Below are 16,692 nucleotides of genomic sequence, written 5' to 3'. Positions count from 1 at the left end.
ACATGTTCGGGGGTCCTCTCAGTGAGAGGAACACCACTCGACGAACAGGTTCCACGTCAACGCATAGAGGTGCCTCGTAGAAGGAGCTCTAGCAGAAGTAATAGTGTCTATGACTGACTGGGGTAGATCACCTAGAACCTCCGCGTCCCATCCAGGGACCAGACATGGAGTTTCCAGAGGTCCGGACGCGGGTGCCATAGGGTGCCCCGTCTCTGAGTCACAGGAATGGGCCAGGGAGGTGCTGTCGCAAGGAGCATCAGTTCTGGAAACCAGGTCCGGGTGGGCCAATAAGGCACCACTAACAGGACCTGCTCCTCATCCTTCCTGACTTTGCACAGCAGTTGTGCAAGCAGGCTCACTGGGGGAAACGCATATTTGCAAAGGTCCCGGGGCCAGCTGTGTGCCAGTGCATCCATGCCAAGAGTGCCCTCGGTCAGGGAGTAACACAACTGGCAATGGGCTGAGTCCAGGGAGGCAAACAGATCTATCTGTGCGGCACCGAAATGCAGCCAAATCAGCTGGATCGCCTGGGGGTGGAGTCTCTATTCTCCCAGAAGCGGATGCTGCAGTGAGAGCTTGTCGGCTGCACGGTTGAGCATGCCTGGGATGTGAATGGCACGAAGCGACCTCAGATGCTTCTGACTCCATAAGAGGAGATGTCGGGCAAGTTGCAGCATGCGATGGGAGCGTAGACCGCCCTGGTCGTTGATGTACGCAATGGTCACAGTATTGTCTGTACGGACCGGTAGATGTTTGCCTAGTAGCGACTGTTTGAAGCCGCCCAGCGCAAGGCGTACTGCTAGCAACTTGAGGCAATTGATATGCCACTACAGCTGGGGCCCCCTCAACAGACCTGAGACTGCATGCCCATTGTATGTGGCTTTCCACCCAGTGGTGGAAGCATCTGTGGAGACCACAGCATGCCTGGACACTTGTTCCAGGGGAACTTGTTCTGAAGGGTCTGACCACTCAGTGAGGGTAAGACGGCACCTCGTGTGATGACCACATGGAATGTGCCGCATTGCCACGCCCATCTCGGGACTTGACCGTGAAGCCAGTGCTAAAGCTGCCTCATATGAAGCAATCTGAGTGGCGTGACTGTGGCTGCGGATGCCATATGCCCCAGGAACTTCTAAAACAACTTTAGTGGGGCCGCTGTCCTGCTCTTGAGTGAACTCAGGCAGTTCAACACTGACTGGACGCGCTCCTTGGTGAGGCGCGCTGTCTGGTTGACCGAGTCCATTTCCATACCGAGATGAGAGATAAGAGATCCTCTGCCCGGGGGCGAGTTTGTTCTTGTCCCAGTTGACTCTAAGACCCAACCGGCTGAGGTGAGCAAGCACCAGATCCCTGTTTTCGCATAGTTGTTCTCTCGAGTGAACTAGAATGAGAGAAACAATGGCCGTCTCCATGACCTTGGTAGACGCGGGGCGACAGGGCAAGCCCGAAGTGTAGGACTTTGTACTGATATGCCCAACCCTCGAACGCAAACCATAGAAAGGGTCTGTGTCAAGGAAGAATCGAGACATGAAAGTACGCATCCATCAGGGCTCTGAGGGTGGCAAGGCATAGCGTCACACACCGCCAAACGCGCCCTCTTGGGACCTGGAGGATTGGGAAACAGCTCTTTTAGTGAGGATATGGGTACAGCTGGACTCCGGAGAGCCAGCGGCGGAACAGAAACCGAACAAAGCAAAAGATTTTCCACCAGGGGGAGCATCGTCTCCCGAAGGGCCGTCTTCCTCTCCTCCAGGTCGCCCATCTCAGGACCACTTCTCTCAACTGCGTCGTCGAATAGGCCGACCTGTGATATGGGGGAAGCCAGGAATCTCCCATATCAGCAAGGTTCAGCCACAGATGGCATTGCTGGACCACTAGTGTGGCCATCGCCTGACCAACAGAGCGTGCTGTCACTTTAGTCGCCCCGAATGGCGAGGTCAGTGGCAGCGTGCAGTTCCTCCAGGAGCGGTCAAGACCACCGTGGGGCATGTCCATGAGTGCTTTGGCCTGGTAAACCTGAAGCAATGCCATGGCATGCAGGGCAGAGGCGGCCTGTCCACAGGCTCTGGATTCTTTCTCAGTTAGGTTGGAGGAGAACTTATAGGCCCGGGATGAGAGACGCCCCGCGAGCCAGCATCCGTCGGACACCGCAGCATCGTGACGGCACGCTCAACTGGGGGGACTCTGGCGTACCCCATGATCGCCCCGCCGTCCAGGGTGGTGAAGGCGGAAGAAAGCCGTCTTCCATGACCTGGGGCCATATTCACAAAACATTTTATCTTACCACTAAGAGTTCTCTTAGCTAAGAACTTTTACTGCTATTTAAGAAGCTGCTGAAACAAACTTTTACTAATGAATATACAGAAGTCTTAAGCTAAGAGTAAGGGGTGGGGTAGACCTCGTTGCTATGGATGATGTCAACACACTTACTAACTATGACCACAGTGGCTGATGGGGAAGGAGTCTCTGTCAGCGATTTAATCATAGAAATATTGTAAACGAGATATGTTTCCATATTCAAATAAAGGTTTTGAAATACCAATGTTGCCATATTGAAATAATGATTTTAAAATGTAGGTTAAGTGTCACTAATTAAACTTGTATATGTTCAGTTAATTGTCAGCCTCCTACATGTCTGTGTCTTGAGAGAATTCAGAATTCAAGTGACAAATGATGCTTTATAAACAAAGGTTTTGGAGGAGCGTGTTCAAATGGTCTACCTAATCAGCTCGAGTGGAGGTATATATATATAATATATATATATATATATATATATAGGTCCTTCTCAAAAAATTAGCATATTGTGATAAAGTTCATTATTTTCCATAATGTAATGATAAAATTAAACTTTCATATATTTTAGATTCATTGCACACCAACTGAAATATTTCAGGTCTTTTATTGTTTTAATACTGATGATTTTGGCATACAGCTCATGAAAAACCCAAAATTCCTATCTCAAAAAATTAGCATATCATGAAAAGGTTCTCTAAACGAGCTATTAACCTAATCATCTGAATCAACTAATTAACTCTAAACACCTGCAAAAGATTCCTGAGGCTTTTAAAAACTCCCAGCCTGGTTCATTACTCAAAACCGCAATCATGGGTAAGACTGCCGACCAGAAGGCCATCATTGACACCCTCAAGCGAGAGGGTAAGACACAGAAAGAAATTTCTGAACGAATAGGCTGTTCCCAGAGTGCTGTATCAAGGCACCTCAGTGGGAAGTCTGTGGGAAGGAAAAAGTGTGGCAAAAAACGCTGCACAACGAGAAGAGGTGACCGGACCCTGAGGAAGATTGTGGAGAAGGACCGATTCCAGACCTTGGGGGACCTGCGGAAGCAGTGGACTGAGTCTGGAGTAGAAACATCCAGAGCCACCGTGCACAGGCGTGTGCAGGAAATGGGCTACAGGTGCCGCATTCCCCAGGTCAAGCCACTTTTGAACAGCACTGGACTGTTGCTCAGTGGTCCAAAGTACTTTTTTTGGATGAAAGCAAATTTTGCATGTCATTCGGAAATCAAGGTGCCAGAGTCTGGAGGAAGACTGGGGAGAAGGAAATGCCAAAATGCCTGAAGTCCAGTGTCAAGTACCCACAGTCAGTGATGGTCTGGGGTGCCATGTCAGCTGCTGGTGTTGGTCCACTGTGTTTTATCAAGGGCAGGGTCAATGCAGCTAGCTATCAGGAGATTTTGGAGCACTTCATGCTTCCATCTGCTGAAAAGCTTTATGGAGATGAAGATTTCGTTTTTCAGCACGACCTGGCACCTGCTCACAGTGCCAAAACCACTGGTAAATGGTTTACTGACCATGGTATTACTGTGCTCAATTGGCCTGGCAACTCTCCTGACCTGAACCCCATAGAGAATCTGTGGGATATTGTGAAGAGAAAGTTGAGAGACGCAAGACCCAACACTCTGGATGAGCTTAAGGCCGCTATCGAAGCATCCTGGGCCTCCATAACACCTCAGCAGTGCCACAGGCTGATTGCCTCCATGCCACGCCGCATTGAAGCAGTCATTTCTGCAAAAGGATTCCCGACCAAGTATTGAGTGCATAACTGAACATAATTATTTGAAGGTTGACTTTTTTTGTATTAAAAACACTTTTCTTTTATTGGTCGGATGAAATATGCTAATTTTTTGGAATTTTGGGTTTTCATGAGCTGTATGCCAAAATCATCAGTATTAAAACAATAAAAGACCTGAAATATTTCAGTTGGTGTGCAATGAATCTAAAATATATGAAAGTTTAATTTTTATCATTACATTATGGAAAAGAATGAACTTTATCACAATATGCTAATTTTTTGAGAAGGACCTGTACACACACACACACACACACACTGGTTATATATATATATATATATATATATATATATATATATATATATATATATATATATATATATATATATATAAAACCAGTGTGTGTGTGTGTGTATGTATATATATATATATATATATATATATATATATATATATATATATATATATATATATATATATATATATATATATATATAACCAGTATATGCTGGTTAAGGTAGGTTTTGAAGCTTGTATGCTGGTTTGAGCTGGTTTATGCTGGTCCTATGGTCCATGCTGGTCCTAAGCTGGTCCAGGACCAACATAGGACCAGCATAAACCAGCACAAACCAGCATACCAGCTTCAAAACCTACCTTACCAGCATATATGCTGGTTTTTTCAACAGGGTACACAGACGAGAGCTGACTCGCCTTACCTCGACAGTTTTCTGTATCCCTCTGCCACCCCGTTCCTCACTCTCAGCTGGGATACGGGGTGAACTCTGGGTTTGGGCTAAATAAATTCCAAATAAATTCCAAGATTGGAGCCCTCGATCCCATTGGACAGCACGCCAAATACGCTTATATTTTTGAACTTGTGAAAACAACTGCCACAGGTAATAGTACATTTATTTATTTATTTATTTATTTATTAAAGATTTATTTTTCGCATTTTATTGTATTCAAATCTATAAATCAAAATATGTATTGCATGTATGAAGAAAAGGTTCAGCACCCAAGGCTCTATCGCTATTGCCTCAATGGTGTACAATATCTTTAGGTGGATTAGGATTGTTTGTGATTTGGTCTTAGTGATTTAGGAGTCCTCTTGACTACTCCTAATGCTTCACAGATTTAGGAGCTAGTTTTAGCACTAAAATGCTTTGTGAAATACTCTTAGAGCAAAAATGTAGGAGTCCTAAATTTAGAACTTACATGGCCATTATTTTTAAGAGTTTCTTTTAAATCTGCAAGTTAGGAGCTACTTTTATCCTTAAGATGTTTTGTAAATACGGCCCCTAGTCACCTCATCATGCACCTCCGGAAAGAATATGGTACCGGGGCGGGGCACTGAGAACCAGCGCGAGCCGCCCTGAGAAACCAATTGTTCCAGCGAAGAAGGTTCGGGAAATGGTGGAGGATTCCACGCGAGCCTGACCTTCTCGGCGGCCTGGGAAAGCATAGCGGTCAGCTCTGGATCTGACTTGGGCAATGCTGTGGTCCCAGAGGGAGGCAACACAGCTGAGTCTTCATCTCCAGAGGACTCTTGCTCACCTTCTGATGCTGCGATCGACATCTGGTCCTCAGTTGGTGTGCCAAAGGAAACTCACTAGTCGCTCAGCCACAGATGGTCACTCACGAGAGGGACCAGTACGCTCCTCTGGCAGCACCTCTGGCTGCAGTGTAGTGGAGGGGTTAGGGGCCCACAGAGATGGTCTCGGCGGGAAAGCCCTAACAGAGATCCTCAGGTCACCCTGTCCACACGCCGAACTGCCGCCCTCTTGGCGACAACCAGAAAAAAACAGCAAAACAAACTTATCTGTATGACCAAAAATGAAGGGAGCATTTTGAGTTAAATGCACGTGTTTGAACCGGTTCCTCCCATGTTGAATTAACTGTTATGCAGGAAGCGCACTATACTCGGCTTCCACACTCCACACAAACACTTGAATTTGTGCCAAATATAATTGCTAACTTTATATTTCGGCCATTTATCAGCAAACTAAAATGCAGGCAAAGTTAACACTGTGCAACGCCCAACCTAACACATTTTTGCGCTTGTGAAGGATGTTTTGTGTGGATATTGAAACGAGTGAAATACAAAGCCTTGTTTACATAATAAACAGTAGTTCAGCAACAAATAAATGTTACACGCGAATATGGAAACATTTGGATTCTTCCCAAATGAGAGGGGTAAACTATGTGAGCCCAATTCAGATTAGCTTTAAATAAATTCATTTCTGCTTTATAATGAATGCCACTAGCCTAATTTGTGTTTTAATTGATAATTTAATAAATAATTCTATAGCCACTTATTTTTCGTTCTTGTTCTGTTCTGAATAAAATAAATTTAAAGTATTTTCTGTGGAGTGTGGAGGGGTACTGAAATAGCCAAGTTTATATATATTAATAATGTTCGTAATTATTTAGTTTTATTTACCAGTATTTTTATTTAATATAAATGAATTTTATTGTTTACAATTATGAGATTGAGAGGTGTTTTTAGAGTAAGATAAATTTCTTTTTTATGTGATTACTTCCTCTTCATGGCCGGGTTATGATTCTCTGTGTCGTAAACTATAAGGCAAGGCTTCAAAAACTTGGAGCATGATATTTAAATGAGGATTGTTTTCCGGTGCCACATTTATCAATGTGCGATCAGTTTTAAGATAGGATTGGCAGCATACGAATGTTTCATGAATCACGCGTGAACCCTGTCGGGTCTGCGCTAATTTTAATGTTAGATTGATAGGCAATTGCAATTCTTGAGTCACCAGAAAGAACAAATTAATCATGTTTTATTAACAGAGGAGGAGCATGTTCAGCTAATCAACTCAATTAGTGTGACAGAAGTGACAGAAAGTATATATTCAGCAGACTTACCTCTGTCCCACCACAGTTTCCAGCATCCCTCCTTCACCCCATCTTCTCACTCCTAACTATTCCAATCCCAGCCTTGGAGGGGGGAGCACTCAGGATTCGGGCAAAATTCCAAACTTGGAGCCCTCCACTCTGACAGCACATAACCTTTACTCTATCTGATTATATGTAAGGTAAACTCATGAAAATACGTAAAATCTAACGAAAGCTACTTGTGGCACCAAACAGTCCAGAACACCTGCAAGCACTCAATGCCACAACAAGCTCCTCGCTCTGGCTTTTGATTTGAGATCAATCAGTGCATGATAAATGACAGACCTGGTACCACCTGAATCGGCATGTTATCTTGCTTAGTTCAATATCTAGCATCTGCATTAGTATTATACTTTAAAAAAAGAGGAAATATAGAAATATCATGTTTGACCAGATGGAGAGTGTTGTAACTACTTTCAATATAGGAAAATATAAATTTGTTGTAACTGTGTGAGTGACTAACACACACATGTTTGGGGTTACAGTAGAGCTCTGCGATTAATCAAATTTTATTTTCGATTTCGGCTTCCACCAGTTATGAAAACATGATAATTGAGATAAAATTATTATTGTGCCACATTCTGTTTTGTAATGATGCTCTGATTTTGTCTTATGTTATACATCCAGCGCACATTCCTTTCCCTTTCCTTCCTTTTCCTTTCATGATATGTTTCAGTTTAAACTATTAGGCCGCACTTACACTGCAGTTCTTGATGCCCAATTACAATTTGTTGACTGTATCTGATTTTATTACGACCAGCTTACATCTTTTAAAAGTGACTGATATCAGATATCTGCATTTACACTATACACTTGACAAAACAACCAAAGGTAGACGTACTGACCAAGAAAAGCTTAGGCTGAAAAGGAAGTAAAAATGACATGATTTGCAATGGACGCAGAGGAAATGATAACTTAAGCTTTTGCATTCTGCACAATCTTTTAAGGTCAATAAAACATTGGTCTCTTAATGTTAAGCCTTCATCCTCCACTGTGCCATTGAATAGATTTGTGTGATCACGGTTACATCATTTTATAATTCTATAGTTGTTTTCAATTTGTTTGTTTTGAGTTCCTAATGTTAATAGTTTTTTGTGGGAGTGGGATAGGGGAGGGGAGTGACATAAAATTCATTTGTCTTCTATACTGTTACAGCTTACTCCAGTTTCCAGTAAAAGTGCACAACATATATAATTCTGTATGAATTTTATTTTACAAACCAGTTCAGTCCAGCAGAAGAGATCAAACCCAGAGCCCAGCTGTGTGTCTATGAAGAGTAACTGCTCTATGGAGAAGCCACCAATGTTGAAGAGTGGAGACAAATGGCCAGATCTCAGGTATATAATTTCTATAAAAGTTATAGAAATTATATACCTGATTAGTTTGTAAGTTCTTACTTAACGCAGAAGAAATGATAACTCAAGCTTTTGCATTCTGCACAATCTTTTAAGGTCAATAAAACATTGGTCTCTTAATGTTAAGCCTTCATCCTCCACTGTGCCATTGAAAAGAGTTGTGTGATCACGGTTGACATCATTTTATAATTCTATAGTTGTTTTCAATTTGTTTGTTTTGAATTTCTACTATTAACAGTTTTTTGTGGGAGTGGGGTAGGGGAGGGGAGTGACAAAATTATATTAAAAAAAGTTTGAAAACTACAATTAATTAATGCACACAATTTACTATCTTCTATACTGTTACAGCTTACTACAGGAGAGGCGAGAAGTTTGTAAGAACAGCATTCTTTTTACTTGACACCAATTTATCCAGTTTAGGAACACATAGTAGATTTCAATCCATGTATAATTTGTAGCAGATAAATATGGGAATAATATTGTAATCAAAGTTTGAGAGACAGAGCAAAACACCACAGAGTTAAAGTAAAGTGTTACAACACTCCCTGGTCTTTCAGACAGAAGATTCCAGTAAAAGTGCACAACATATATAATTCGGTATGATTTTTTTTTTATGTAGTTGTAAAACCAGTTCAGTCCATCAGAAGAGCTCAAAACCAGAGTCCAGCTGTGTGTCTATGAAGAGTAACTGCTCTATGGAGAAGCCACCAATGTTGAAGAGTGGAGACAAACGGCCAGATCTCAGGTATATAATTTCTATAAAAGTTATGCTTATAGTATTTGATTTTTATGAAATTGTTATTAATATACAGCAGTTTAATAATCTGGATTTAAACCAAAAAATACTGAGTTCAAATCCTGCAAGTTTCAGTCTATTAATGATTATCATTGCTCCCTTTTGCAAAGCTCTATATATTGAATTGTTAATTTTTCTCAGTGCTTTGGCTCAATTGTCCAATGGGATGTTTTGTTCTTAAAACAAGACATTCAGATCCTTGAACAGTTAGTTATTAATTCTTACTTAAATGGGAACTTAAAGTCCACTAGAGGCTTAGTAACTAGAGCCTTCAAATATATGAGCAGAAGTTGATTGTTGGAAAATATATAAATAAATATATATAATAAATCATAATATAAACAAATCATAATATGTGGACTTAAAGTCCACACTAGAGGCTCAGGAACTGCTATCTAGTTTGTAACTAACTCTGTCCTTTATTCTGTGCATTATTTGTTCTTAAGGCAGAATGTAGTTAGCAGGTCATAAGCTTTCCGTAAAGTAATGTGTAGTTGCATAATATGACATTTACCCTCAATGATCCACTATTAGCCTTCTAATACATGAGCAGATGCTGTGAAATTCATTTAATCCTTCATTAACTTCTTTTGCCTCATGGTAAAAATACGTTTCCATTAAATACAATGTCTACTTAATCATGACTAACATAATAGGTGTTTTTGTATGTAAATAACATTTAGAAACTGTATTTTAAACTAAATTACTGAGGATAAATCAATAAATAGTGATACACTAAATACTGATTATTGATTATGACATTATTTGACTTGCACAATACGGATCGATGTACACAGAGCTGCACTGTAGGACAGTTTGTGTTGATGAGTCACTAACAAAGTAAGATTATTCACATAATGTTGTCTCTCCTAAAATATAAGTGTAAATGTCAGCATTATCATATCTAAAGGTTTGAAGTCTGTCCGGTAAAACAAGAGCTTATTGATGCAGTTCAGTCAGTCTGCTGTTTAATTCCAACCGTCACTCCTGATCGGAGGCTTCCATAAATATATAAATAAATCAATTTATACATAGAGTTAAGGTTCAACTAAGTCTATTGGTGCAACCACAAAAATATTTAGTAGTGCGTAAGTTGTATCTTAGTGCCTATTTACTCCAAAACTAGTCTAAGTTGTAATTTACGAATAGCTGTTGCTATTTATTGATAGTAGCATATTGCTGGTGTTTTGGCATATGTGTGCAAAAGAGTAAGTTCAATTGTTTACAATTTGCTCAGCAACTAAATGAAAAAGGTTTGTTGATCAAAACTGATAAGTTGATTCTCAGTGAAACAGACAAACTCTCAAAATCTCTAAACGTTCGTTCATTGTGTGAGCCTTCACATGCAAAATGATCCATACAGTGTTTAAAATCTGTCAGACATGCACATATATTCATAAATATTTCTGTATGATTTTTATTTTACATAATTTTAAAACCAGTTCAGTCCAGCAGAAGAGATCAAACCCAGAGTCCAGCTGTGTGTCTATGAAGAGTAACTGCTCTATGGAGAAGCCACCAATGTTGAAGAGTGGAGACAAACGGCCAGATCTCAGGTATATAATTTCTATAAAAGTTATGCTTATGGTATTTGATTTTTATGAAATTGTTATTAATATACAGCAGTTTAATAATCTGGATTTAAACCAAAAAATACTAAGTTCAAATCCTGCAATTTGCTGTCTATTAATGATTATCATTGCTCCCTTGTGCAAAGCCCTATGTATTGAATTGTTCATTTTTCTCAGTGCTTTGGCTCATTTGTCAAATGGGATGTTTTGTTCTCAAAACAATAAGTTCAGATCCCTGAACAGTTTGTAAGTTCTTACTTACAGTGGGTATGGAAAGTATTCAGACCCCCTTAAATTTTTCACTCTTTGTTATATTGCAGCCATTTGCTAAAATCATTTAAGTTCATTTTTTCCCTCATTAATGTACACACAGCACCCCATATTGACAGAAAAACACTGAATTGTTGACATTTTTGCAGATTTATTAAAAAAGAAAAACTGAAATATCACATGGTCCTAAGTATTCAGACCCTTTGCTCAGTATTTAGTAGAAGCACCCTTTTGATCTAATACAGCCATGAGTCTTTTTGGGAAAGATGCAACAAGTTTTTCACACCTGGATTTGGGGATCCTCTGCCATTCCTCCTTGCAGATCCTCTCCAGTTCTGTCAGGTTGGATGGTAAACATTGGTGGACAGCCATTTTTAGGTCTCTCCAGAGATGCTCAATTGGGTTTAAGTCAGGGCTCTGGCTGGGCCATTCAAGAACAGTCACGGAGTTGTTGTGAAGCCACTCCTTCGTTATTTTAGCTGTGTGCTTAGGGTCATTGTCTTGTTGGAAGGTAAACCTTCGGCCCAGTCTGAGGTCCTGAGCACTCTGGAGAATGTTTTCGTCCTGTACTTGGCCGCATTCATCTTTCCCTCGATTGCAACCAGTCGTCCTGTCCCTGCAGCTGAAAAACACCCCCACAGCATGCTGCCACCACCATGCTTCACTGTTGGAACTGTATTGGACAGGTGATGAGCAGTGCCTGGTTTTCTTCACACATGCCGCTTAGAATTAAGGCCAAAAAGTTCTATCTTGGTCTCATCAGACCAGAGAATCTTATTCTTACCATCTTAGCAAACTCCATGCAGGCTTTCATGTGTCTTGCACTGAGGAGAGGCTTCCGTCGGGCCACTCTGCCATAAAGCCCCGACTGGTGGAGGGCTGCAGTGATGGTTGACTTTCTACAACTTTCTCCCATCTCCCAACTGCATCTCTGGAGCTCAGCCACAGTGATCTTTGGGTTCTTCTTTACCTCTCTCACCAAGGCTCTTCTCCCCCGACAGCTCAGTTTGGCCGGACGGCCAGCTCTAGGAAGGGTTCTGGTCGTCCCAAACGTCTTCCATTTAAGGATTATGGAGGCCACTGTGCTCTTAGGAACCTTAAGTGCAGCAGAAATTTTTTTGTAACCTTGGCCAGATCTGTGCCTTGCCACAATTCTGTCTCTGAGCTCTTCAGGCAGTTCCTTTGACCTCATGATTCTCATTTGCTCTGACATGCACTGTGAGCTGTAAGGTCTTATATAGACAGGTGTGTGGCTTTCCTAATCAAGTCTAATCAGTATAATCAAACACAGCTGGACTCAAATGAAGGTGTAGAACCATCTCAAGGATGATCAGAAGAAATGGACAGCACCTGAGTTAAATATATGAGTGTCACAGCAAAGGGTCTGAATAATTAGGACCATGTGATATTTCAGTTTTTCTTTTTTAATAAATCTGCAAAAATGTCAACAATTCTGTGTTTTTCTGTCAATATGTGGTGCTGTGTGTACATTAATGAGGAAAAAAAATGAACTTAAATGATTTTAGCAAATGGCTGCAATATAACAAAGAGTGAAAAATGTAAGGGGGTCTGAATGCTTTCCGTACCCACTGTATGTGCATAATACCCTCTTGGGTTGATATATGTATCATAAACTCACCAGTTCTGTGGGCAAGATGGCGCCTGTGTGTGTGGCAAGCAGTCTGCCCTGTTCGTTTCATGTGTTGTTGTTGGCTTTTTTAGCTATTTTCACTTCAGTTTTAACTACTGTGAACTCTACACTATTAACCTATGACCGTCAAACATTACTTGATATTGGGAAACTAATCTCCTACTCACATGATGCCGTGTGGAGTGGATCTTATACATGTCCTCCACCGCTCGCCTCTAACATTCCCGATCTAATTTGTCGACGGCCTTTCGACGCGCCGCGGAGAAAGCGTCGCAGGAGACGAGGGAAGCGGGCTGGTTGCTTTCAGGATCAAGCTTCTCTTTGGACCTACACGGTTTTCCGACTTTCCCTCACTGTCACCCTGGCCCATTTCTGATCGTTTTGTGGCAAGACGCTCGCTGGAAAAGCCCTAACGTTGGATTCGTCCGATTGTCCCTGGCTTCCTGGATGCACCCGCGCGCCCCGGTTTCTTATGAGCCCGCGCGCCCCATCCTCCCCGGATTCACGGTGGAGGAGTCAATCACGGCGTTCTCCGTCAACTGAACCGAGGTCATCCTTTGCCTTGCGAGCCCCCGCCGATCAGAATGGGATTAATTAACGTTCGCTCCCTGGTCAACAAAACTTTTATCCTGCACAACATTTTTACTACAAAGGATATGGATTTTATATTTTTGACAGAAACCTGGGTTAAAGAGGGTGACTCTAGTCCCTTTTCTGAACTTGTTCCTCAGGATTACACGTTTAATAATTGCCCAAGGAAAACTGGACGCGGAGGAGGACTTGCAGCTGTTTTCAAACGAAAATTTGCTACGCGTACCATTCTGTCTTGTGTCTACTCGAGCTTTGAGGTACAGCTTCTTCAAATAGATTTGGTACATCCAGTTCTCTGTGTTAATATCTATCGTCCACCACGCACTTAACAATGCCTTTCTAAATGAATTCTCTGATCTTCTAGGAGAACTCATTCCACGGTTTGATTACATCCTAGTGTTGGGTGACTTTAATATCCATTTATGTTGCCCCACTAAACCACTGGTAACTGATTTTAAAAATCTTATCGACTCATTTGATTTTGTAACAATGGGTGCACGAGCCTACTCACGCTCATGGGCACACGTTGGACTTAGTTCTCTCACATGGATTCCAAATATCGGATATTGAAATCGTTGAAACTTGTTTTTCTGACCACAAACTGGTTCTTTTCTCCTCTCATTTTCCCGGTCCAGTAGTTGCCACACCCCCAGGGACTCGTTTAAATCGTTATTTCTCCACTCAGTCATGTGAGAGATTTGCAGCCTTTTATGATATAACTGATTCACATGTGTTTGATGTATCCTCTCCTGTGCTGGATGTAAACAGACTTTTTTATTCTTTCAATCAAAAATGTTTGTCTACTGTGGATCTTATTGCTCCGTTAAAGCCTAAACGTATTGTTACTAGACCCCAGCCTTGGTTAAATGCTTCAACTAGATGCCTCAGAAAGGCTTGTAGAAGAGCAGAGCGTAAATGGTGTAAGGATAAGTTACAGGTCTCATATGAAATGTGGAGAGATTCCTTATATGTGTACCAGAGAGCTGTCAAGGCCGCCAAGTCCAAATATCTATCTGAATTTATTGGTGACAATTTACATAGATCCAAGACCCTCTTTTCTGTCATTGATTCTGTACTTTGTCCCCCTGTCAACACTTTTCCCGATGCTTCTGTTTCACTGTGTGAACAATTTTCTACCTTTTTTAATGAGAAAACCATTCAACTTAGATCCAACCTGCCCTTGGTAAACTCCATTCAACCTGAGAGCTCAGGCAGTCCGATGTTGTGGAGTGATTTTCAGCCTGTTCCCTTTGAATCCTGTAGAGCCATTGTTGAAAATCTAAGATCAACTTCATGTTCTCTTGATATTATTCCATCTAGATTTCTAAAACAGAATTTTCAGTACAGTTGGACATGATCTTTTAACTATTTTTAATACCAGTCTAACTACTGGGGTTGTTCCTGACTGCCTAAAAACAGCTACAGTAACTCCATTAATTAAAGAGGCCCAATCTTGATTATTCGAACTTTAAAGGTCCCGTTTTTCGTGGTTTTTTGAAGCTTTGATTGTGTTTATAGTGTGCAATATAACATGTGTTCATGTTTCGCATGTAAAAAAAACACAGTATTTTTCACATAATTTACTTATCTGTATACCGCTGTTTCCACTGTCATAAAAACGGTCTGATGACTTCCTTGTTCTATGAAGTCCCTCCTTCAGAAATACGTAACGAGTTCTGATTGTGCCAGCGGTTCCTGTGTTGTGATTCGACAGCAGTTTAGCGCATCTTGCCCGGAAAGGTCACGCCTCTTACCATAACGTGTGCTGCACATAGTTTTACATGTGGATTATTGTGGTGCCGAATGAACACAAAAGACAATAATTCCAGAGAGACTGAACTCTTTAATCTCCACAAGCAGCGACAGAAAACGTACAACGTTAGCACTCACTCAGAAGAGTACCTCATTTGGAAAACAGCCATATACATAAACATAGTCCCCTCTTGTGGCCATTATGTGCACTGCAGTCCAACATTAACTATTGCAGTAAGGATACCACAATTATAATTTTCGGGAACCGAGTTAAACATAAATTGTAACCATTGATCTCTAAGTACAGCGTCCCTGGGAAGGCCAAACAAAGGTGATTGGACTGCGGGATGAAAATAACAGTGTTTCGACGACATGGCGACAAACACACTCTACAAATGCAACTCTTGCTCTTCTCCGTGGGAGCGCAACAAGACCACGCCCCCTTTTTTGTGTATTCCTGTGGGCGGAGGTTAGTCAAAAAACTGTTTTAGTGACGTCATTAAAGAAGGAAGTAGAGGGATGTAGTCCAAACTGGCCGTTCAATGTAGGCGAATTCTGTTAAATAAAATATATCGCTTGGCATTGAACTTTGAGCTTTAAAATTTTACAGATTTTATTTATACTCTAACAACAACATTACACACTAACTAAAGTTTGAAACATGGGATCATGAAGAACGGGACCTTTAATAACTTTAGGCTATATCTAACCTGCAATTTCTCTCCAAGATTCTGGAGAAAATTGTATTGACCCAGCTTCAGTCCCATTTGTCATCAAATAATATTCTTGAAAAATTTCAATCGGGTTTTAAGTCTCAACACAGCACGGAAACTGCACTTTTAAAAGTTGTAAATGATTTTTTACTAGAAACTGATAAAGGCAATACCGTAGCTCTGGTGCTACTAGACCTAAGCTCTGCATTTGATATGGTTGACCACAACATCTTGATCTCCAGTTTGAAGAGCTGTGTTGGTCTACAGGGGAAGGTATTGAATTGGTTTCAATCTTTTTTAACTAACAGAAGCTTTAGTGTTTCTATTGGCCAGCATAGTTCGTCATCACACCCACTCGCCTGTGGGGTGCCACAGGGCTCAATTCTTGCTCCTATTTTATTCTCTATTTTCATGTTGCCAATGGGTGCTATCTTTGAGAAATATGGAGTGTCATTCCACCTTTATGCGGATGATACTCAGCTGTATTTTCCCTTGCAGCATAAAAGTAAAGATGTTTTAGCTCCTCTGTTGAATTGTATAAGTGAATTACAAACATGGTTGAAGCAGAATCTCTTAGTGTTAAATGAGAACAAAACCGAAATCATGCTGTTTGGTATGGAGTCAAATTAATGCCTTAAAGTTTTGCACAAAAATAAAGTTTTTGCAAAACAAAAAAAAGAATTGAGCAATAAAAAAATGTTTTGCAAACAAAAATAAAGAATTGCAAAGGAAAAATAAAGTATTGAGCAGAAAAAAATAAGTTTTGCAAACAAAAATAATAAATTGCAAAATAAAATAACGTAGTGCAAAAATAAAAATATAATCAATTACAAAAATCAATGACAGCTGTAATCCTATTTTATCTTTGCCACATATTTTTCATGCTCAAACCTACTAAATAATTTGCAACGCTCATTTTATTCTGCGTTTCAGTCAAGCGTGCGCTCACGATACCGTTTTTTTTTTGCGCTGCACTTTTCTGTGCGGTTCTCTTTATGGCACTGGTTTGACGTGGGGGTGGAGTCAAGAAACGGGGGCACGCCCCGCGAA

At 41.0% G+C, this 16,692-nt stretch overlaps 1 protein-coding gene across 4 annotated transcripts in view; it reads left to right on the top strand.

Moving 5' to 3' along the window:
• Positions 1 to 16,692, top strand: part of LOC125260501 (NACHT, LRR and PYD domains-containing protein 12-like) — a 70,742-nt gene that overhangs the window by 11,674 nt on the left and 42,376 nt on the right. For all 4 annotated transcript variants that reach the window (XM_048178909.1, XM_048178910.1, XM_048178908.1 and 1 more), the window contains exons 5-7: positions 8,167 to 8,280; positions 8,918 to 9,043; positions 10,537 to 10,650. In XM_048178909.1, coding sequence (XP_048034866.1) covers positions 8,167 to 8,280; positions 8,918 to 9,043; positions 10,537 to 10,650 — 354 coding nt within the window. The remainder of the gene's footprint in view (positions 1 to 8,166; positions 8,281 to 8,917; positions 9,044 to 10,536; positions 10,651 to 16,692) is intronic.

This window comes from Megalobrama amblycephala, linkage group LG24 (genome assembly GCF_018812025.1).
Source record: "Megalobrama amblycephala isolate DHTTF-2021 linkage group LG24, ASM1881202v1, whole genome shotgun sequence".
Classification (NCBI taxonomy): Eukaryota; Metazoa; Chordata; class Actinopteri; order Cypriniformes; family Xenocyprididae; genus Megalobrama; species Megalobrama amblycephala.
This window is presented reverse-complemented; position numbering and strand designations above follow the sequence as displayed.